Below are 21,114 nucleotides of genomic sequence, written 5' to 3'. Positions count from 1 at the left end.
TGTCCTGGGAAGAATATTTGGGTTCTTGCTCGGGTGCCAGACAAGAGGGAAAAGTGAGGGAATAGAGAGCAGTGGCTCTGCCTGCGGCCGTGGTGGGGCTGTGGGGAGTGACCCTGTCTGGATTCCAGGTGTTCCCAAAGCTGCTCCATCCCTGCCCTCCTCACCTGCACAGGGCACAGGGAATAGACAGGGCTCTGCCCTGCCCCTGCCCCGCCCCTTCCAGGGTCCCCCTCCACTTCCCGGAGCTGTGGGGCCTTACCCTGGCAACGCTCGGTCCCGACACATCGCGACAGTGGCTTCGGACACGCTGCCACAGTCGGTTCGGACACCCCGTGACCGTCCCGGCACTCGCAGCGCGATGGCAGCTGGGCCCCTTCCCGGTGCTCCGGGACCACCATTGCGGTCCCTCCTTTCCGCAGACCCCACCGCAGAGTCTCTGCTCCCCCCTGTCCCGGGGTCTCCCCTCCGCCGTTTCGCTCCCTCCACGCTCGGGGCTCCCCAGGGGGGTCCCGGTCCCTCCATCCCGGCCCCTCCCACCCGCTGCTCCCCGGCCCCTCCGGCCGCGCCCCCCGACAGCCCCGGGGCCGGCACCGGCAGAGGCTGCCGAGCTCCTGCAGGATGAGACGTTCCTGGGGCAGCGCCGGCTGAGCGGGGCCCGGCTCCCTCACTCCGTCCTTGCCCGCAGCACTCGGGCTCCAGCAGCCCCGGGCTGCTCCTTCGGGATGTGCCGACCGCTCCTGGAGCGCTGCCCTTTGTCGGGAACGAGCCCGAGAGTGCCCAAATCATCCCCGAGGCCTGGGCTGGGACCTCCTGTGAGGCTGTGCCTGAGCCCTGAGGAGTTTGGGGGCCCCATGGGTGTCACTGCTCCCTCCCAAAATCTGGGGGGAGCAGGAATGGCAAGCGGTGCCCTGTGGCCCTCGTCTGAGCACCCTGCAGAATTCCCGGCACTCCTGCTCCTCTCCATGGCCAGGTGCTGTTCCAGTGGCCCACTTGCTCCAGCTGCTGCTGCCTCAGCCGCAGGATCCCAAAATCCCCAGGAGAGGCACCAGAACCCTGTGTTTGTGCACAGGGATGTTTTAGGAGCATGGCTGAACTTTAGGAACTCGAGAACTAATTATAACACCTCCTTAAGGGTCTGCTGGTCCCTGAGCAGAACAGGGGCATTAGCCCAACTAGATCCAATTTCTCCCCATTTTTCCCTCTCAAGGCACTGCTCCCGGCCAGGGCTGTCCCTGTGCTCCAGTGGCAGCTGCAGAGCCCTTGGAATTGTGGCTCTGCTCTCCATCTGCTCTTCCTTTCCCTGCAGATGCTGTGTGGGGACCAGCAGTGGCCCAGGAAGAGCAGGAACTCCAAATGTGCTCTGGAGCCCCCAGAGGAGCCCAGGCAGAGCCAGGACTGAACATCAGCTTTCCTCAACATTCCAGAGCAATTCAACATTTGCAGATTGGCTGTGACACAGGGCTGAAAGAGGAAAAGGGAGAGAAAGGCTGAGGATTTGCAGGAATTGTGGCACAAAGCCACCAGAGGTGCTGCTGTGGACCCAAAACCTGTCAAGGGTCAGGTGCTGCTTTCCTTCCATTCGGGATCATAGAGCGGTTGCAGGTGTTGTGCAGGGCGTGTGCCTGGCCCCGGGACACTGCTACGCTGCCAGTGGGCACTGGGATCCAACCTGCTGCCTTGGCGGCTTCTGCCCGCTGCCGGTGGTGGTGCCAGGACCGATTGGTGGCCGTGAGTTTGCAAAAGGAGCGATTTCCCCTCCTCCCTCCCGCCCGAAGCCGCCATGGCCCCTGAGGGGATGGAGCTGGAGCGGGGCGCCCCCTGCTGGCCGGGAGTGCTCCCTGCAGCGCCCCCTGCTGGCCGCGGTTATAACTGCCACAAAAACCAACAGCGCTGAGCGGGAGGGAAAGTTCTGGGGTTCTGTTGTTGCTTCTCTTCTGGTTTATAAATTTCCTAGAAAACAGCTATTATTCCTTTTCCTACCTTTTGGTCTGAAAGCCAAATCATTTTGAAATAAAAAAAGAGTTTTAGATGTGGGTCTTCTTTCCATTCCAGGAATGTTCCCACTTTCCATGGCAGATATTTCTCATTTAAATGAGTTGCCGAATCCTGAGTTCCAGCCTGGATGGGGCAGACACACTCAAGAGGAGACATGGTCAGGGACTTGGTCACCTCATGCTCTGCCTTTTAAGCCAGTTGGGCCACCAAGGACCCTCTCCCAAGCTGGCACTCCTGGTCACCCAACCACTCAGGACCTGGCTTTGGCAGAGCGTCAAACAGTCCCCAGTGTGCCATGGCTGACAGACTGAGGGACAGACGGGGCCCTGTCTAACCAAAAGCAAGGCCTGACCCACCCCTGCCACATGGAGGTGTTCCAAAATGTCTCCAGACATCAAACTTTTCCTGTCTCTGACACCCGCCCTGTGCCATGGCCTGATCCCAACTGCCCTGGAAAAGGGGAAGGCTCCAGAACACACACAAGGCCTTTGTGACATCCTGGTATAGGGAACAGGGCAAAGGAGGGCTTTGGGACAGGAAACAAGAGAATCCAGAGCCTCCTGAAGGCCGCATGGGCCACCAGAGCAAGGAAGGTCCAGGGCCCTGCCAGTTTTACTCTGGTGGAGAAACATGCTGAGGGAAACATCTGGGGTTTGTTCCTCGTTGTGGCTTTCCCTGGAAATCGGTCCTTGCGTGATCCTTTGGACTCTCAACCTTGTTGCGATGGCTGTTGGTTTCATTCTCTCTCGTTGCTGTTGCAGGAAATTGTTCTTCTCTCAGCCCTTTGGCATCTTTGTGACCCCACGGGGAGGGATTGGGGCAGTTTTTAGTGGCAGCACAGACACGAGTGGGTGCCCATGGGTGGGGACCCCCAGTGCCCCCAGTTCCCCCCAGTGTCACAGCACATTCCCGTAGATGTCACCGGGTTCCCACGGTCGCCCCTGGAGTCCCTGCAGCTCTGTGTAGGTTACCTGGGGATGCTGGAGGGTGGTGGCACGGGGGGACACTGCGAGAGACACGGGCTGTGGGATCTGGGTGGGGTGACACTGGTGGGTGACGTGTCCCTCTGCGTGTGTCCCCCCCATACTCACCCCCTGCCCTCTTGGTGACCACGACGTGGGTGTACAGCACCTCCCCCTCCTCTGGGGGGGCTGGGGGGGGCCCTGAGGGAATACAGGGGATGTGGGGGAGGGAATGGGAGTTCTTGGGGGTTGGGGAAAAAGGAGAGGGGTTGGTTTGAGCCTCCCACTCACCTTTCCTGCTGCTTCCTGCCAGCTTCAAAGGAAGGAGGGGATGGGTGACGGTTGGGTCCCAGGGCCCTGAATATTATCACGATTCCTAAACTCCCAAGGTACCCCCAAGAATCCCCGAAGCCCCCCAGAAATCATTACACTCTCCCAACCCCCTGACCAAGTCAGCCTCAAGAACCCAAAGCCTGCCAGGGATAGAAAAACCCATCACCTCCAGGGCCCCTGAAAGAAACCCCAACATCCATGCAGGACCTTCCAGCACCTCACCATACTCCACAGGTCCCCCAGACAAGGTCACAATTTTGGGGCTGGGGTGCTTCCCTATTGTTCCCCAACTCTGGGGGCCTCAGGAGCTCCCTGGGACCCCCATCCACCCACTGTCACCCACCCACACGGTGCCACACAATGACACCCACGAGCAGAGCAGGAACAAAAGGGCCCCACCGACCCCTGTGGCCACTGCAAGAAACAGAGGGGGACCCATGAGGGTCACCCATCACCCCAGGGGTCCTGCACCCTACAGTGACCCCGTGTAAACCCACCTATGTCCCTGTGTGTCTCTTTGTCCCGCGGTTTCACCTCCAGGGCCACCTCTGGGCTGAGTGCCCGGAACACGCAGTGCCTGTCCTGTCCCAGCTGGTTGGTGGCCACGCACTGGTAGGTGCCCCAATGTCCCACATTGATGTCCCTGAGCTCCAGGAGGGGACCCTGGGCCACCTCCTGCCCATTGTGCAGCTAGGTGAAGGTGACAGGGGCTGAGCCCACCTGCACTGAGCAGTGCAGGGTCACGTTGTCACCTGCATGCACCTGACGTGAGAAGGGAATGGGAGTGATGGTGGCATTGGCCACGGGCACTGCGGGGACAGAGACAGGGCTTAGGCCACAGGGAGGGGCTGGCAGCCGGTGTGGGGGGATAGGGACAGGGGCGATGGGTGTGGTGGGGGATTTTGGCTATGGGGTCACACCACAGAGGGGCGAGGGGACAAGGGGAGTGATGGTAGGACCCAAGAAAGGGGTCAGGGGGACATGGAGGTACCCAACTAGAAGACACAAGCAGGCTGTGGGGGCTCCCCATGCCCATCCCCACACTCACCGTGACCTGGAGCCGGGTGCTACTATTCAACATGGCCCCTCCTCAGAGTGCACCTGGCAGCTGTAATTCCCCGAGTGGGAGACCCCCAGGGCTGGCACCAGCAGCTGTGGGAACCCCTGCGCATCCCCCACCACCTGCCTGTCCCGGTAGAACACGTGCAGGAGGGGGGCTCGGGGCTGCAGGGGGCTGGGGGTGCTGAGGCAGCTGAGAGTCAGGGGGGACCCCAGGGTGGGCTTGGGGGGACCCTCCAGCACAGGCAGCAGAGGGGAGGGGGATTTGTGAGCCTGAGTCCCTGGGGAGGGGTTGTGGAGTTTTCAGGGTGGCAGCAGTGGGGTGCTCACCGTGCCCTGTCACTGTCACTGGCGCTGACTCCTTCCACCCCCAGGGTTTCACCCCGGCTTTGCAGCAAGAGCTGCCACTGTGGTTCAGCTGCAGAGGGGACAGGGACGGCTTGGTCCAATTGGGGACCACCTGCAGCTCTTTCTCCTCATGGTAGAAGGACACTGAGGTGACCGTTCTCTTCCGCCAGCCCCAGCAGCGCAGTGTCACCGTGTCCCCCTCCTGCAGTGCCCATGCTGGCACCTGCAGCACCAGCCACTCTGGGGGACAGAGGGGTCCTGTCAATTCTCAGGCATCTGGAGGGTCCCCATGTCACAAGGATGCCCCCACACAAGCTGGGGACAGGCTGTGGGCAGGGTGGGGACAGGATGGGGACAAGGCTTGGTGGGACACAGTGGGACATGGGGCTCCCAAGAGTGGGGGGGGCTCAGGGGGTTTGGGGATGTGGGGATGGGTGTCCAGGGGAATGGGGGGGGGTCTCAGGGATGGGGTCCCTGGGAATGGGGGTGCTGAGGAGGGGGAGTCACTGGGAATGGGGGTGCCCAGGGCTGAGGGGACTCAGGGATGGGAGTGCAAGAGGAATGTGGGCTCCAGGGATTTGGGGTCATGGGATGGGGATGCTGGGGGAATGGGGGATCCCGTGGGAATGGGGGTTCCAGAGAGAATCAAGGTGCCAGGGGAAGGAGGATTTCAGGGGATGGCATGAACAGGAGAGGGTTCCTTGGGAACGGGGGTCCTGGGCCATGGTGATCCTGGGGAATGTGAGTACTGGGATACGGCTTCCAGAGAGGGGGAGACATAAGAAATGGGGTACCCATGATTTGATTTCCAGGGGAATGGAGGTGCCAGGGATGGGCAATTGCTGGATGGGCCCATAGGTCTCAGCTCCTTCCCTGGGATCCTCAGATTTTGGGTCACCCAGAGCCCAGCACAGTCCCCACAAGGTGCCGGCGGCCTGGGGGTCACCCAAAACAGATTCTGAGAGGCTCTGGGTCTGTGGAGCTGCTGCAGAGGTGAGAATTCTGTTGGTAGAAAAAGGCCTGGCTGTGGTTTGCTCAGCCCTGCAAGAAGCACAAAGCCCAAAGGGAGTACAAGCAGTGGCTCTGCGAGGGCCTTTGATGGTTTTCAGAGCAGGGCTGGCTGGAAAGTGCCCCTGCAGGGGCGGGCACCTGTGAGGGAACCAGTCCTGAAATGCAGCAATTGTTCATTTGTTGCTCTTTGTAAGGGACAGAGGGAACCACAAAACTACTGCACGACCCACAACATTCTGCTCAACAACCTGACCGGGACTATCCTTCTTGAACAAAACCTGCAGCATTCATGAATCTCCTGGAAAGAATGGGTTTGGGTTTGGAATGTGTCCACCAGATAAGAGGGAAAGCTGTGGGAATACCAAGCAGGGGCTCTGCCTGCGGCCATGGTGGGGCAGTGGGGAGTGACCCTGTCTGGATTCCAGGTGTCCCCAAAGCTGCTCCATCCCTGCCCTCCTCACCTGAGTGAAAGGCTGAGGGTTTGCAGGAATTGTGGTGTAAAGCCACCAGAGGTGCTGCTGTGGACACAACACCTGCCTGGGATCAGGCGCTGCCTTCCTTCCATTCGGGATCATGGAGAGCGGTCACGGGTGTTGTGCAGGGCGTGTGCCTGGCCCCGGGACACTGCTACGCTGCCAGTGGGCACTGGGATCCAACCTGCTGCCTTGGCGGCTTCTGCCCGCTTCCGGTGGTGGTGCCGGGACCGATTGGTGGCCGTGAGTTTGCAAAAGGAGCGATTTGCCCTCCTCCGTTCCGCCTGAGGGCGCCGCGGCCCATGAGGGGATGGAGCTGGAGCGGGGCGCCCCCTGCTGGCCGGGAGTGCTCCCTGCAGCGCCCCCTGCTGGCCGCGGTTATAACTGCCACAAAAACCAACAGCGCTGAGCGGGAGGGAAAGTTCTGGGGTTCTGTTGTTGCTTCTCTTCTGGTTTATAAATTTCCTAGAAAACAGCTATTATTCCTTTTCCTACACTTTTGCCTGGAAGCCCCATCATTTTTGAAATTAAAAAGATTTTTAGACATGTGTCTTCTTTCCATTCCAGGAACATTCTCACTTTCCTTGGTAGATATTTCTCATTTAAATGAGTTGCCAGCTGCTGGCTTCCAGCGTGGATGGGACAGACACGGTCAGGGACTTGGCCACCTCATGCTTTGTCCTTTGAGCCAGTTGGGCCACCAAGGGCCCTCGCCCAAGTTGGCACTCCTGGTCACCCGGCCACTCAGGAGCTGGCTTTGGCAGAGCATCACACTGTCCCCAGTGTGCCACGGCTGACAGACTGATGGACAGGTGGGGCCCTGTCTCACCAAAAGCAAGGCCTGACCCACCCCTGCTACACACAGGTGTTCCAAAATATCTCCAGACATCAAACTTTTCCTGTCTCTGACACCCCACCCTGTGCCATGGCCTGATCCCAACTGCCCTGGGAAAGGAGGCGGCTCCAGAATCCCCACAGGGCCTTTCTGACATCCTCGTGTGGGGAACAGGGCAGAGGAGGTGTTTGGGATAGGGGAGAAGAGAATCCAGAGCCTCCTGAAGACCACTTTGACCATCAGAGCAAGGAAGGTCCAGAGCCCTGCCAGGTTCCTCTGGTGGAGGAAACCTCCTGGGGGAAATGTCTGGGCTTTGTTCCTTATTGGGGGCTTTCCCTGGAAATTGTTCCTTGTGTGGCAATTTGGACACTTAACCTTGTTGCTGTTTCTGTTGGTTTTATTCTCTCTCATTGCTGTTTCAGGAAAGTATTCTTCTTTCAGTCTTTTGGGATCTTTGTGCCCTCATGGGGAGGGATTGGGGCAGTTTTTAGTGGCAGCACAGACACGAGTGGGTGCCCATGGGTGGGGACCCCCAGTGCCACCAGTTCCCCCCAGTGTCACAGCACATTCCCGTAGATGTCACCGGGTTCCCGCGGTCACCCCTGGGGTCCCCACAGCTCCGCGTGGTCACCTGGGCATCCTGGAGGGTGGTGGCACAGGGGGATGCTGCGAGAGACATGGGCTGTGGGATCTGGGTGGGGTGACACTGGTGGGTGACGTGTCCCTCTGTGTGTGTCCCCCCCATACTCACCCCCTGCCCTCTTGGTGACCACGATGTGGGTGTACAGCACCTCCCCCTCCTCTGGGGGGGCCGGGGGATCTGGGGGGGCCCTGAGGGAATAAAGGGGATGTGGGGGAGGAAATGGGAGGTCTTGAGGCTTGGGGAAAAAGGAGAGCGGTTGGTTTGAGCCTCCCACTCACCTTTCCTGCTGCTTCCTGCCAGCTGCAGAGGAAAGAGGGGAGGGGTGACTCTGGGGTCTCCAGGGCCCTGACTGCTCTCAGGATTCCTGAAGTCCCATGGGACCCTCAATCTTCAACAGGACCCTCATGCATCTCTGGAGCTCCCCAGAATTCATGAACATCCTCAGTGCCCCAAATCAACTCAGCCTTAAGTACCCAAAGCCCAGGAGGGACAGAGACCCCCCCAAACACACCCAGGGGCCCTGAAAGAACCCTCAACATCCCTGAACAACCATCCAGCACCTCCCCAAGCTCTATAGCACCCCCAGCCAATGTCACAACTCAGGGATTGTGAATGCCACACTATCGTTCCCCAATTATGGGGGCCTCTACAGTCCCCTGGGACCCCCGTCCCCCCATTGTCACCCACCCACAAGGTGCCACCATCTCCAGGCCACAATGACACCCACGAGCAGGAGCAGGAACAAAAGGGCCCCACCGACCCCTGCGGCCACTGCAAGAAACAGAGGGGGATCATTCAGGGTCACCCATGACCCCAGGGGTCCTGCACTCCCTGGTGACCCTGTGGGACCCCACCTGTATCCCTGTGTGTCCCTGTGTCCTGCGGTGTCACGTCCAGGGCACAGGGGGTGATGGTGGCATTGGCGACGGGCACTGCGGGGACAGAGACAGGGCTGAGGGCACAGGGAGGGGCTGGCAGCCGGTGTGGGGGGACAGGGATGGGGGATGGGTGTGATGGGGGATGTCAGGGATGGGGTCATAACACAGAAGGGTGTGGGCACAAGGGGAGTAATAGAAGGAGCAAGGAAATTTTTGTTGGGGACTTGGAGATGCCCAATCAGGGGACCCGAGGTGTCTGTGGGGGCTCCCTGTGCCCATTCCGCACTCCCTGTGCACCATGACATGGAGCCAGGTGCTGTTTTTCCCCACACCCTCCCCCTCTGGGTGCAGCTGACAGCTGTAATTCCCCGAGTGGGAGACCCCCAGGGTGGGCACCAGCAGCTGTGGGGACCCCTGCAGGTCTCCCACCATCTTCCTGTCCCGGTAGAACACGTGCAGGAGGGGGCTTGGGACTGCAGGGGGCTGGGGGTGCTGAGGAAGCTGAGAGTCGGGGGGACCCCTGGGCGGGCTGGGGGGACCCACCAGCACCAGCACCGAGAAGAGCTCAGGGAAGGAGAGGGGAGAGGGAATTTGGTCCCCAAGTCCCTAGGGGGGGGCTTTGGGGGTGTCAGGGTGGGGACTTTGTGGTGCTCACCGTGCACTGTCACTGTCACCAGTGGTGACTCCCTCCACCCCCAGGATCCCACCTTGCCCCTGCAGCTGTAGTGGCCACTGTGGCTCAGCTGCAGAGGGGACAGGGACAGCTCAGTGACATTGGGGAACACCCCCAGTTCCTTCCCCTCCTGGTAGAAGGACACCAAGCTGACCGTGCTGTTCCACCAGCCCCGGCAGCGCAGTGTCACCATGTCCCCCTCCAGCAGCTCCCGCGCCGGCACCTGCAGCACCAGCCAGTCTGGGGGACAGAGGGGATTCATCACATCACAGGGATCTCAAGGGTCCCGCTGACATCGGAACCCTCACTGAGTCACACCCAGTGCACCAGAGGTCATCAATTCCACAAACAGGGTCCTCTCACTCTGGGATGCTCTGGGATGTCCCCAGAGCAGGGGATGGGCTCTGGTCACACAGGAGGTGACCCATGGAGCGGAGCCCACCCAGACCCCTTTGGGTGCCCGTGGGTGCCAGGCTGTGGACAGCCAAACCCCCCTCACGTTCTGAGACAATCACAGGGGGGCTGAGCCCAGTGCCAGGTCTGTCACAGTGGTAGGTGCCTTTCATGATGACAGTGACATTGGTGCGTCCCTGCTGCCCCCAGCGCTGCCCGTCCTTGTACCAGGTGGTGGCACCGGTGGATCCCGAGCCCTGGCAGGTCAGGGTCACCCAGTCCCATGGAACTGCTGGTGTCCAGGGGGGCTTCACCAGGATCTGGGTGGTCTGGGCACCTGTGGGTGACCGGGGACACCAGCCTGCCAGGGCCAGTGTGGGGCTGGGGACAGTGGGGTGGGGCCATGGCATCCCCTGAGGACTCACCAGCGAGGCTGAGGGTCTGGGCTGGAAAGGAGAAGGAAGGGACAGGGCTGGGTGGGGGTGGCACTGTGCGGTCAGAGGCACGGGGGCAGGGGGAGTGGGGGCTGGCCCTGAAAAACGTCTCAGTGGGGGCATTGTTGTGGCACAGATGTCTCGAGGACAGGGACCCCTCAGCTCCCCTGTGCCCCCTCCCCTCCCTATCCCCAGGGTGTCAGGCGCGTGCCTGGGGCACTCACCCCACAGGAGCAGCGCCACCTTCCCGGCCATCCCGGTGTCCCCAGCCATGTGCACTGGCTGTCACTCGCTGCTGTGGCCACCGCTCCCCTGGCTGGCGGCTCTTTGGATGAAGGGGAAGGAAGCGAGGTCACGTCCGTCCCCATGCGTAGGTGGCCCTTGGTGGGGGCAGGGTGGCCACAAGCTGGGCACAGGCTGTGGGCAGTGTGGGGACAGGATGGGGACATGGTGGGGGATGCCATTGCCAGGAGTGGGGGGCTCAGGGGATGTGGGGAACCAAGGATGGGTGTCCAGGAGAATGGGAGTCCACTGCAATTGGGGTTTCCATGCCTGGTGGGATTCAGGGATGGGGGTGCTGTGGGAACATGGTCCCCAAGGATTTGGGGTCATGGCAAGTGGGTGCCAGGGCTGGGGGTGCATGGGGGAAAAAGGGGACCCTCGGGAATAGGGGTTCTGGGGAAGAAGCAGCCCATGGGATGGGATCAAGGCAATGGTGGGGCTGGGCAATGTCAGTCCTGGGATGAGGGTCCCCAGGGAGGAGAGACCAAGGCAATGGGGGTCCCATGGTTGGGTTCCCAGGGGAATGGGGGGTGCCAGGGATGGGCAGTGGCTGGGTGGGCACGGGGGTCACAGCTCCTTCCTGGGGTGCCTCAGAATTTGGGGTGACTCAGAGCCCAGCACAGTCCCCACCCTGGGGCACCCCATGGCTCTCCTGGGAGGTTCTGTGTCTCTGCCCCACACAGCCCTGGGCTTTTTCCTGTCTCCCCGCATTTCCTGACTTAACCATCCCAGGGAACAGCTGGGAGAATCCCAGGAAGGGAAAAAAGGGGTTGGGGGGTGCAGGCAGTGGTTTCAGGGCTGTGGGGGATGGGGCTCCCTGTCTGTGACCCCCCAACTCTTTCTCTTTCCTGCAGCGGTTTGTGCTGAGGCAAGGACATGAATTCTGTCCAGGGGGCACATCCAGAGGGGTCCAGCCTTTAGGGAAAAGGGCAGCTCTGCTGTGCTGACACCCGGCTCTTGTCCCAGCCTCTTGTCCCTGGGAGCTCCTCCTCGTTCTGGGGGTGCCACATCCTTGGGGATTCCTTTCCCAGAGGTGGCACATCCTGGGGTCCTCTGTCCTGGCTGGGCCTTGAGCATTCCTGCTGTCCCCAGTGGGGCTCTGTGACCTCTGGGGTGCCCAAACTTAAGGAGGCATCTTTTATGACCTTGCCCTGATGATGGTAAATCCCAGGATCAAGCTGGTTGAATTCCCTGATGCCCAATTGCTTTGGACAATTTTGGGGTCATATTTTGGTCTCAGATTTTGAGATGACTCAGAGCCCAGCACAGACCCCATCCTGGGGCACCCCAGGCTTGTCCTGGGAGGCTCTGGGTCTCTGCCCCACAAATCCCTGGGCTTTTTCCTGTCACCCAAATTTCCTGTCTTAGCAATCTCAGGAAACACTTGATGCCCAATTGACTGTGACAAAATTATACATCCATAGAAAAAAGGCATAAATCTTTTCCTATACCATTATTTTCCCAATAAAACACAAACTCCTCAAAAATCAATGTGACAAGGTATAAAATGCTCTGGTTTATAGAATCCTTTTAATCATTGCTTTCCCAACAAGAGGAAATCAAAACACAATTAACACACAAATAAGTGGAAATAAAACCACGATAAAACCGCAAACAAATCACAGTGAAATGAGACTTTTTGGTTCCCTTTAGCAACCCCCTGCTGCATCCCATAGCAGCGTTTCCTTGTGGATAACACAGAGGGTGGAATCTCCCTGAGTGTCCAACAGTTCCATGGGATTGCTCCCTGCCTGCTGGGAGGAAGACTTTTCTTGGGCCATATTAAGGAAGACTTTTCTTGGGCCATATTAAGGAACTCTCCCCATTTTGCTCATTCCCACCCTGAAACTTGATTGACTTCCCATGGAGGAAGGGGAGAAGCTCTGTCCATGCTTGGGACAGTGCACAGGAATCAGTGGAAATGCCCCTGTGTGCCTCAGGGTCTGATTCCCTGGTAAATCCACTCCAGCCTGCCCTGAATTCCTCTGCCTGGGCACTCCCTGCTCCTGCTGTGACACCCCTGTTCCCCAGCCCCTCGTGTGCAGCCCCTGCTCAATATTTCCACACTTTTCCCCATTATTTGGCAGCAAGAGCCCAACCCAAGTATTAATTCCATGATGTTCCAGAAGTCTGCAGGTTTTCTTCAAGAAGGAGTGTTCCAGTCAGTTTGTTGAGCAGATTGTTTTTGTCTTTACAGTAGTTTTGTGGTTTTCGCAGTCCCTTGGGCAAGGGACAAAATGATCAATTGCTGCATTTCCGGACTGGTTCCCTCACAGCTGCCCTGCAGTGGGGGTTTCCAGCCAGCCCTGCTCTGAAAACCATCAAAGGCCCTCACAGAGCCACTGCTTGGGCTTCCTTTGGGGTTTGTGCTTCTTGCAGGGCTGAGCAAACCACAGGCAGGGCCTTTTTCCACCCACAGAATTCTCACCTCTGCAGCAGCTCTAAAGCTGCCAGAATCAAAGCCAAGGGGGCAGAGGGGACCCTCAGGGCCTGGCTGCCACCTGGGGCTGGGCAGAGCAGGGCTGGCCAATGGCCATCCCTGTGCAGTGGGGCTGGGCCATGGCTGGGCCCCACCCTTGCATTGACAGGTGTCCCCAGGATGTGCCACCCCTGGGACGGGCACCCGGCCAGGAATGTGCAGGGACATTTCTGGAACTGCCACACCTGGGACAGGAACTCCCATGCCAGGATGTGTCACCCCCTGGGACAGGATCCCCCCAGGACAGGAGCCTCTGGATGTGCCACCCCAGGACAGAACCCCCCCTTTCCCATCTGACTCTCAGCACAAACGGCCTCTTCCTTCTTGTCCAGGAAAAGGAAAGTGAAAGTGTTGAGGGGGCACAGTCCAACACCTCCATCCCCCCCAGCCTGCCTACCCTTCCCTGCATCCCCTGCTCCCCATTTTCCCCTCCCCTGGGTCCCCCCAACCCATTCCCTGCTCAGGTGCTCCCCAGGATTGTTGAGGTAGGAAGAGGTGCAGAGGGGACGTGGCACAAAAGTGAGGAAAATAAGGAAAGAAAAGCAATAAAAACACAAAAAAATCAAGGACAGTGGAGGGCACAGAGGCAGAGCTACCCAGGACCCCCATGTGATGCCTGCACAGGAAACAAGCATCCCAGGGGGGCTTTGCTTGCTCTGGGTCACACCAAAATCTGAGGCACCCAGGGAAGGAGCTGAGACTCCTGTGCCCATCCAGCAGCTGCTCATCCCTGGCACCCCCATTCCACTGGGAATCTAAACATGGGATCCCCATTCCTTATGTCCCCTCATCTCTGGGACCCTCATCCCAGTACTGACATTACCCACGATGTCCATGGCCGAGCACCCCATTCCCAAGGAACCCTCTCCTGTTCATTCAATGCCCTGAAATCCCCCTTCCCCCATGACCTTGGTTCTCTCAGGAACGCCATTCCCACGGGACCCCCATTCCCCCAGCATCCCCATCTCATGACCCCAAATCCTGGAGCCCACGCTCACCTGGGACTCCCATCCCTGAGTCCCCCCAGCCCTGGACACCCCCAGACCCATGACTCCCCCTCCTCAGGAACCACATTCCGCTGGACATCCATCCCTGGCTCCCTACACCCACCAAGCCCCCCACTCCTGCAAACCACATCTCCCACCTTGTCCCACCCACCCTCATCCCCATCCTGTGCCCAGCTTGTGGCCACCCTGCCCCCACCAAGGGCCACCTATGCATGGGGACGGACGTGACCTCGCTTCCTTCCCCTTCATCCAAAGAGCCGCCAGCCAGGGGAACGGTGGCCACAGCAGCGAGTGACAGCCAGTGCACATGGCTGGGGACACCGGGATGGCCGGGAAGGTGGCGCTGCTCCTGTGGGGTGAGTGCCCCTGGCACGGGCCTGACACCCCAGGGATGGGGATGGGGCACAGGGGGGCTGTGGGGTCCCCTGAGGTCACCAATGCCAGCAGTGCCAGTCCATGGTACCCACAGTAGACCTTGTTGGGACTGCGAATGATGTAGGGTGGCTTTGGGGACAAGAACAGGTGGCAGGGATTTGGGGATGGGCATGTGGGCACAGGAATGTGGGGACTGAGACCTTTGGGCTCAGGTAGCTCTGGGGATGGGGACAAGGGAACTGGGATGCAGGGGCAGAAGGGGACAAGAACGGTGAGGATGTGGGCATGGGGATGGGATCATGGGGATGGGATCACGGGGATGGGATCATTAGCTGTGTCCGTGGTGTCCTCGATCCCAGTGCCCAGGGTGTCCACAGTGTCCCCATGTTCTGCCTCAGCCCAGGGTGGCCTCAGTGTCCCTGTTCCCAAGGCGTCTGTGCCACAGGGATGTGGTGCATGGGTGGCTGTGACACAGACATGTCCCCCTACCTCTCCAAATCTTTTTGAGACCACCCACACACACTTTCCCACAAAAACTGCTGTCCCAACAGGGACAGTTTTTGGGGACAGCCACCACACCCTGTACCCTGGTGCCTCCTTCCCTGCAGTGCCACCCCCACCCAGCCCTGTCCCTTCTCCCTTCCAGCCCAGACCCTCGGCCTCGCTGGTGAGTCCTCAGGGGATGCCATGGCCCCACCCCACTGTCCCCAGCCCCACGCTGGCCCTGGCAGGCTGGTGTCCCCTGTCACCTGCAGGTGCCCAGACCAACCAGCTCCTGGTGGAGCCCCCCTGGAGGCCAGCAGTGCTGTGGGACCGGGTGACACTGACCTGCCAGGGCTTGGGGGCCACCAGTGCCACCACCTGGTACAAGGATGGGCAGCGCTGGGGGCAGCAGGGACCTGAACACCTCACTGTCACCATGAGTGGCACTTACACATGTGACAGACCCGGCACCAAGCGCAGCCCCCCCGTGACAGTCTTAGATGGTGAGAGGGGATCTTTAATGATCAGGGTGGCCCCTGAGAGGTCAGGGTGGGCTCCACTCCATGGGTGGCCTCACACCCCTCATGTGGCGAGAGCTTGTGCCCTGCACACAGGGACATCCCAGTGCAGCCCAGTGCACTCCAGAGCACCCAGATGTCCCTGGTGCTATGGGCACCCACCTCAGAATGGTCTCATCAGTAAAATGTGTCCTTCCTGTCCCACAGACCCAGTGGTGCTGCAGGTGCCAGCGTGGGCACTGCTGGAGGGGGACACAGTGACACTGCGCTGCCGGGGCCGGCAGGAAAACCATCTCAGCAGGGTGCGATTTTACCGGGAGGAGAAGGATCTCGGGGGGTCCCTCAGGGGAACCGAGCTGTCCCTGTCCCCCCTGGAGCTGCACAACATCGGCCGCTACCGATGTGAGGGCTTGGTGGGGTCCTGGCAGTCCCGGTCAGCAGCAGTGACAGTGACAGTGCATGGTGAGCACCCCCATGGCTGGAACTCCAATATCTTGACAACCCCAAAGCCACTTCCCAGTGGATTCAGAGCCACATTCCTCACCTCCCCTCTCCTTCCCAGAGCTCTTCTCGATGCCGGTGCTGGAGGGTCCCCCCACACCCACCGAGGGGTCCCCCCTGACTCTCAGCTGCCTCAGCACCCCCAGCCCCCTGCGGCCCCAAGCCCCCCTCCTGCACGTGTTCTACCGGGACTGGCAGGTGGTGGGGGGCCCACAGGGGTCCCCACAGCTGCTGGTGCCCGCTGTGGGGGTCTCCCACTCGGGGAGTTATGGCTGTGAGGTGCACTCCCAGGGTGGGGCCGTGCGGAAGAGCAGTGCCCGGCTCCGCGTCACGGTGCGCAGTGAGTGCGGGGATGGGCACGCGGAGCCCCCACAGCCTCCTTGGGTCCCCCACACTGCCTGGCATCGCCCAGCCCTCCCTGATGCCTGCTCTGGGCTACCCAACCTTTCCCGGATCCCTCCCTGGCTCCCACCATCCTTTCTTGGGTCCCTCACCAGGTCCCCCAGCCCCTACATGGGTACCCCCATCCTTCCCTGGCACCGTTTACGTGTCCTGCCATTGCTGCCCCGGGTCCCTCCCCAGGTCCCCCCATTCCTGGCTCGTGCTTCCCTCCATCCCACATTGGGTCCCCTCACCCCTCCATGGGTCCCATCACCCCTCTCTGAGGTCTCCACACATTCCCCAGGTCACACCATCCCCTCCCTGGGTCCCCCTACCTGCCCTGGTGTTGCCCACCTCCCTCTCCAGGTGTTCACTCCCTGATCTCCCAATTATCCCTCAGGGTTCCTTTCTAAGCACACCCCCCCCTCCATCTCTGCGCCTGCTCTCCATCACTGGAGTTCCCCTGCCCCTCTCTGAACCCCCTGGGTCCCTCACTGTCCCCTGGTGTCCCCCTCTCCTGCAGGGGTCCCACCCTCGGGGGTGTCCCTGTCAGCGCAGCCTCCCGGGGGACAGGTGGCACTGGGGGACAGCCTGGTGCTGAACTGCTCAGTGACCATGAGAACAGGTCCCCTGTCCTTCTCCTGGCACCGGGAAGGCTCGGGGGCACTGCTGGGCACCGGCCCCCGCCTGGAGCTGTGCCACATTGGGGACAATGACAGCGGCCAATACCGGTGCCGGGTCAGTGACGGGGACAGCGTGGCCGAGAGTGACCCCATGAATGTCACCGTCCTGGGTGAGCGGGACCCTCGAACTGGGGATGAGCCCACCCAGAGCACTCCCCTCCCACCTTGCCACGTGCCAGCCCTGTCTCTGTCCCCACAGTGCCTGTGGCCAATGCCACCATCACTCCCAGTCCCCAATCACACCAGGTGCGTGCAGGTGACAACGTAACCCTGAGCTGCTCAGTGCAGGTGGGCTCAGCCCCTGTCACCTTCACCTGGCTGCACAACGGGCAGGCGGTGGCCCGGGGTCCCCTCCTGGAGCTCAGTGACATTGAAGTGGGACATTCAGGCACCTACCAGTGCGTGGCCACCAACCAGCTGGGACAGGACGAGCACCGCGTGTTCCAGACACTCAGCCCAGAGCTGGCCCTGGAGGTGACACCTGGTTCACCCTGGGTCACAGGTGGGGTCACACAGGTGGGGTCACCAGGGAGTACAGGACCCCTGGGGTGATGGGTGACCCTGATGTGTCCCCCTCTGTTTCTTGCAGTGGCTGCAGGTGTTGGTGGGGCCCTTTCCTACCTGGTCCTCCTCAAGGCTGTCATTGTGACCTGTCGCTGCTGGCACCGTGTGGGTGGGTGACAATGGGTGGTTGGGGGACCTAGCGAGCTGTAGAGGCCAACTGAATTGGGGAACCATAGAGAACAACCCACATACCGCCAATTGTGACTTTGGCTGAGGGTCCTGTAGGGTTTGGGGAGGTGCTGGAGGGTTCTGCAGGGATTCTGGGGGTTCTTCAGGGGCCCTGGGGCTGTTTGGGGGTCTCTGTCCCTGCTGGGCCTTGGGTTCTTGAGGGTGATTTGTTTGGGGCCACAGGGAGGTGCATGAATTCCGGTGGGCTTCAGGGATTCTTGGGGGTCCTAAAGGGAATTGAGGGTCCCGTGGGGGTACAGGATTCCTAAGAGGGTTCAGGGCCCTGGGACCCCACAGTGACTCCTCCTCTCTTTCCCCTGCAGCCGCCAGGAAGCACCAGGAAAGGTGAGTGGGGGGCTCAAACCACACTCTCCCCTTTTACCCCAAACCCCAAGACCTCCCATTCCCTCCCCCACATCCCCTTTATTCCCTCAGGTGCCCCCCGGATCCCCCGGCCCCCCCAGAGGAGGGGGAGGTGCTGTACACCCACATCGTGGTCACCAAGAGGGCAGGGGGTGAGTACGGGGGGGACACACGCAGAGGGACACGTCACCCACCAGTGTCACCCCACCCAGATCCCACAGCCCGTGTCTCTCACAGCGTCCCCCCGTGCCACCACCCTCCAGGATCCCCAGGTGACCTACGCGGAGCTGCGGGGACCCCAGGGGCGACCGCGGGAACCCGGTGACATCTACGGGAATGTGCTGTGACACTGGGGGGAACTGGGGGCACTGGGGGTCCCCACCCATGGGCACCCACTCGTGTCTGTGCTGCCACTAAAAACTGCCCCTCCTGCTCCCCGTGGGGGCACAAACATCCCAAAGGGCTGAGAGAAGAAGAATTTCCTGAAACAGCAATGAGAGACAATAAAACCAACAGAAACAGCAACAAGGTGCAGAGTCTATATATGCAAAAAATGAACGATTTCCTTGGCAAGCCACCAAAAAGGAACAAACCCCAGACAGTTCCCCCAGAAGGTTTCCTCCACCAGAGGAACCTGGCAGGGCCCTGGACCTTCCTTGCTCTGATGGCCAAAGCAGCCTTCAGGAGACTCTGGATTCTCTTGTCCCCTGTCCCAAACCCTCCTCTGCTGTGTTCCTCACAGAAGAATGTCACAAAAGCCCTGTGGGGTTCCCGGAGCCTCCTCCTTTTCCAGGGCAGTCGGGATCAGGCCATGGCACAGGGTGGGGTGTCAGAGACAGAAGTTTGATGTCTGGAGACATTTTGGAACACCTCCATGTGGCAGGGGTGGGTCAGGCCTGGCATTTGGTGAGACAGGGCCCCATCTGTCTATCAGTCTGTCAGCCATGGTGCACTGGGACAGTGTGACGCTCTGCCAAAGCCAGCTCTGGAGTGGCCGGGTGACCAGAAGTGCCACTTGGGAAGAGGGCCCTTGGTGGCCCAACTGCTTTAAAGGGCAGAGCATAAGGTAGTCAAGTCACTGACTGTGTCTCCTCTTGGGCTGTCTTTCCCATCCAGGCTGGAACCCAAGAGTTGACATCTCATTTAAATGAGAAATATCTACCAAGGAAATTGGGAATGTTTCTAGAATGGAAAGAAGACCCATCTCTAAAACATTTTTTAGTTTCAAAAATGATGGGGCTTCCAGGCAAAAGTGTTGGAAAAGGAATAATAGCTCTTTACTGGGAAATTTATAAACCAGAAGAGAAGCAACAACAGAACCCCAGAACTTTCCCTCCCGCTCAGCGCTGTTGGTTTTTGTGGCAGTTATAACCGCGGCCAGCAGGGGGCGCTGCAGGGAGCACTCCCGGCCAGCAGGGGGCGCCCCGCTCCAGCTCCATCCCCTCAGGGGCCATGGCGGCCTCGGCCGGGAGGGAAGAGGTGAAATCGCTCCTTTTGCAAATTCACAGCCACCAATCGGTCCCGGCACCACCACCGGCAGTGGGCAGAAGCCGCCAAGGCAGCAGGTTGGATCCCAGTGCCCACTGGCAGCGTAGCAGTGTCCCGGGGCCAGGCACACGCCCTGCACAACACCTGCGACCGCTCTCCATGATCTCGAATGGAAGGAAGGCAGAGCCTGACCCCAGGCAGGTCTCGGGTCCACAGCAGCACCTCTGGTGGCTTTACACCACAATTCCTGCAAACCTTCAGCCTTTCACTCAGATGAGGAGGGCAGGGATGGAGCTGCTTTGGGGACACCTGGAATCCAGACAGGGTCACTCCCCACAGCACCACCACGGCCGCAGGGCTGAACCCCTGCTCGATATTTTCACACATTTACCTCTTTTCTGGAAGCCAAACCAGAACACAAATGTTCTTCCCATGATATTAGAAAGGGCTGCAGGCTTGACACAGGTAGGAGGATGGACCCAGGCAGGTTGTTGAGCAGATTTTTGTGGGATTTGCAGAGTTTTTGGGGCTCTCTCAGAACTTCCTGCAAGGGATAAAATGATCAATTGCTGCATTTCCAGACTGGTTCCCCCACAGTCGCCCCTCTAGGCAGGGGTTTCCAGCCAGCGCTTCTCTGAAAACCATCAAAGGCCCTCACAGAGCCACTGCTTGGGCTCTCTTTGTGTTTTGTGCTTCTTGCAGGGCTGAGCAAACCACAGGCAGGCCTTTTCCACCCACAGAATTCTCACCTCTGCAGCAGCTCTAAAGCTGCCAGAATCAAAGCCAAGGGGGCAGGGGGGACCCTCATGTCCTGGCTGCCACCTGGAGCTGGGCAGAGCAGGGCTGGGCAATGGCCATCCCTGTGCAGTGGGGCTGGGCCATGGCTGGGCCCCACCCTTGGATGGGCACTGGCTTCAAGGAGCAGGAGTTTGGGAGCTCCTTCCTGCCTGGGGCTCCAGTCCCCAGCTGCTCTTGCTGGCGCAGATCCTGCAGGGGACAAGCAAGAATGGAAAAGTCTGGATCCCTCCGGAGCTGCCGTCCCCCAGGACAGGAGCCCCTTGTCCAGCATGTGTCCCCCCTGGGACAGGATCCCCCCCAGGACAGGAGCCCCCTGGATGTGCCCCCCAGGACAGAACCTGCCCCTCTTCCCCCCCTCTCCCCCGTGACAAACGTGTCAAACAGCCTCTTCCTTCTTCTGCAGGAGAGAGAAACTGAAAATGTTGGGGGTGTAAAAGCTGGGCACCCCCATCCCCCACAGCCTCCCCAGCCTTCCCTGCAGACCCCTCACCCCTGCTTCCCCCACCCTGGGTTTCCCCCTTCCATTCCCTGCTCAGGGCCTCCACAGGATCATCAAGGCACGAAATTGAGGGTTGTGAAATTGAGGGGTAAAATTATGGAAGTGGAAATAAAGAGGGGAAGACTGCCTGAGGTCTATGGGGACACAGACCCGACCTTCTTGGAATCTACCTGGGGTGATGCTCCCAAACCACAAGCACCCTGAGGGGACTTTGCTGGAGCCAGCCAGGGAAGGAGCTTTGACCCAGGGGCTCACAAGGCCACTGCCTATTCCTGGCACCCTCATTCCCCTTGAAATCAAACATGGGAGCACCATTCCTTATGTCCCACCTTGCCTGGGACCACCATCCCAGTAATGCCATTCCCCAGGATCTCCATGGCCCAGGACCCCATTCCCAAGGAACCCTCTCCAATTCATTCCATCCCCTGAAACCCTCCTTCCCCCAGGACCTTGATTCTCCCAGGACCTCCATTCCCACAGGGACCCCC

The 21,114-nt window shown here is 60.0% G+C and overlaps 2 protein-coding genes across 2 annotated transcripts in view; one reads left to right on the top strand and one right to left on the bottom strand.

Annotated features, from left to right (window-relative positions):
• LOC139604569 (uncharacterized) overlaps positions 1-10,292 on the bottom strand; it is a 47,290-nt gene extending 36,998 nt beyond the window's left edge. Inside the window, 11 exon segments of the mRNA XM_071455694.1 lie at positions 3,087-3,158; positions 3,788-3,965; positions 4,011-4,099; positions 4,680-4,937; positions 7,768-7,847; positions 7,938-7,959; positions 8,514-8,591; positions 8,894-9,143; positions 9,245-9,450; positions 9,710-9,940; positions 10,262-10,292. Coding sequence (XP_071311795.1) covers positions 3,087-3,158; positions 3,788-3,965; positions 4,011-4,099; positions 4,680-4,937; positions 7,768-7,847; positions 7,938-7,959; positions 8,514-8,591; positions 8,894-9,143; positions 9,245-9,450; positions 9,710-9,940; positions 10,262-10,292 — 1,495 coding nt within the window.
• A 313-nt stretch (positions 10,293-10,605) lies between these two features.
• LOC139604568 (Fc receptor-like protein 2) lies at positions 10,606-18,335 on the top strand. The gene is made up of 12 exons (XM_071455693.1): positions 10,606-10,654; positions 11,174-11,187; positions 14,061-14,142; positions 14,827-14,847; positions 14,936-15,166; positions 15,389-15,643; positions 15,744-16,022; positions 16,587-16,856; positions 16,946-17,248; positions 17,336-17,423; positions 17,914-17,993; positions 18,079-18,335. Exons 1-12 carry the CDS (start codon positions 10,606-10,608, stop codon positions 18,186-18,188), a joined length of 1,782 nt encoding a protein of 593 aa, XP_071311794.1. The 3' UTR covers positions 18,189-18,335.
• Positions 18,336-21,114: the final 2,779 nt, after the last annotated feature.

This window comes from Agelaius tricolor, unplaced genomic scaffold (assembly GCF_023055355.1).
Source record: "Agelaius tricolor isolate 1412-34295 unplaced genomic scaffold, bAgeTri1.0.p SCAF_52, whole genome shotgun sequence".
Classification (NCBI taxonomy): domain Eukaryota; kingdom Metazoa; phylum Chordata; class Aves; order Passeriformes; family Icteridae; genus Agelaius; species Agelaius tricolor.
This window is presented reverse-complemented; position numbering and strand designations above follow the sequence as displayed.

What these genes read in the sequence shown, in the direction of transcription:
- LOC139604568 (XM_071455693.1), top strand. Translation starts at nt 10,606, where the DNA reads ATGGGGGTGCTGTGGGAACATGGTCCCCAAGGATTTGGGGTCATGGCA. An exon ending in AGTGACAGTGACAGTGCATG is followed by an intron (nt 15,644 to 15,743) that starts GTGAGCACCCCC and finishes TCTCCTTCCCAG; the next exon opens with AGCTCTTCTCGATGCCGGTG. An exon ending in GCTCCGCGTCACGGTGCGCA is followed by an intron (nt 16,023 to 16,586) that starts GTGAGTGCGGGG and finishes CCTCTCCTGCAG; the next exon opens with GGGTCCCACCCTCGGGGGTG.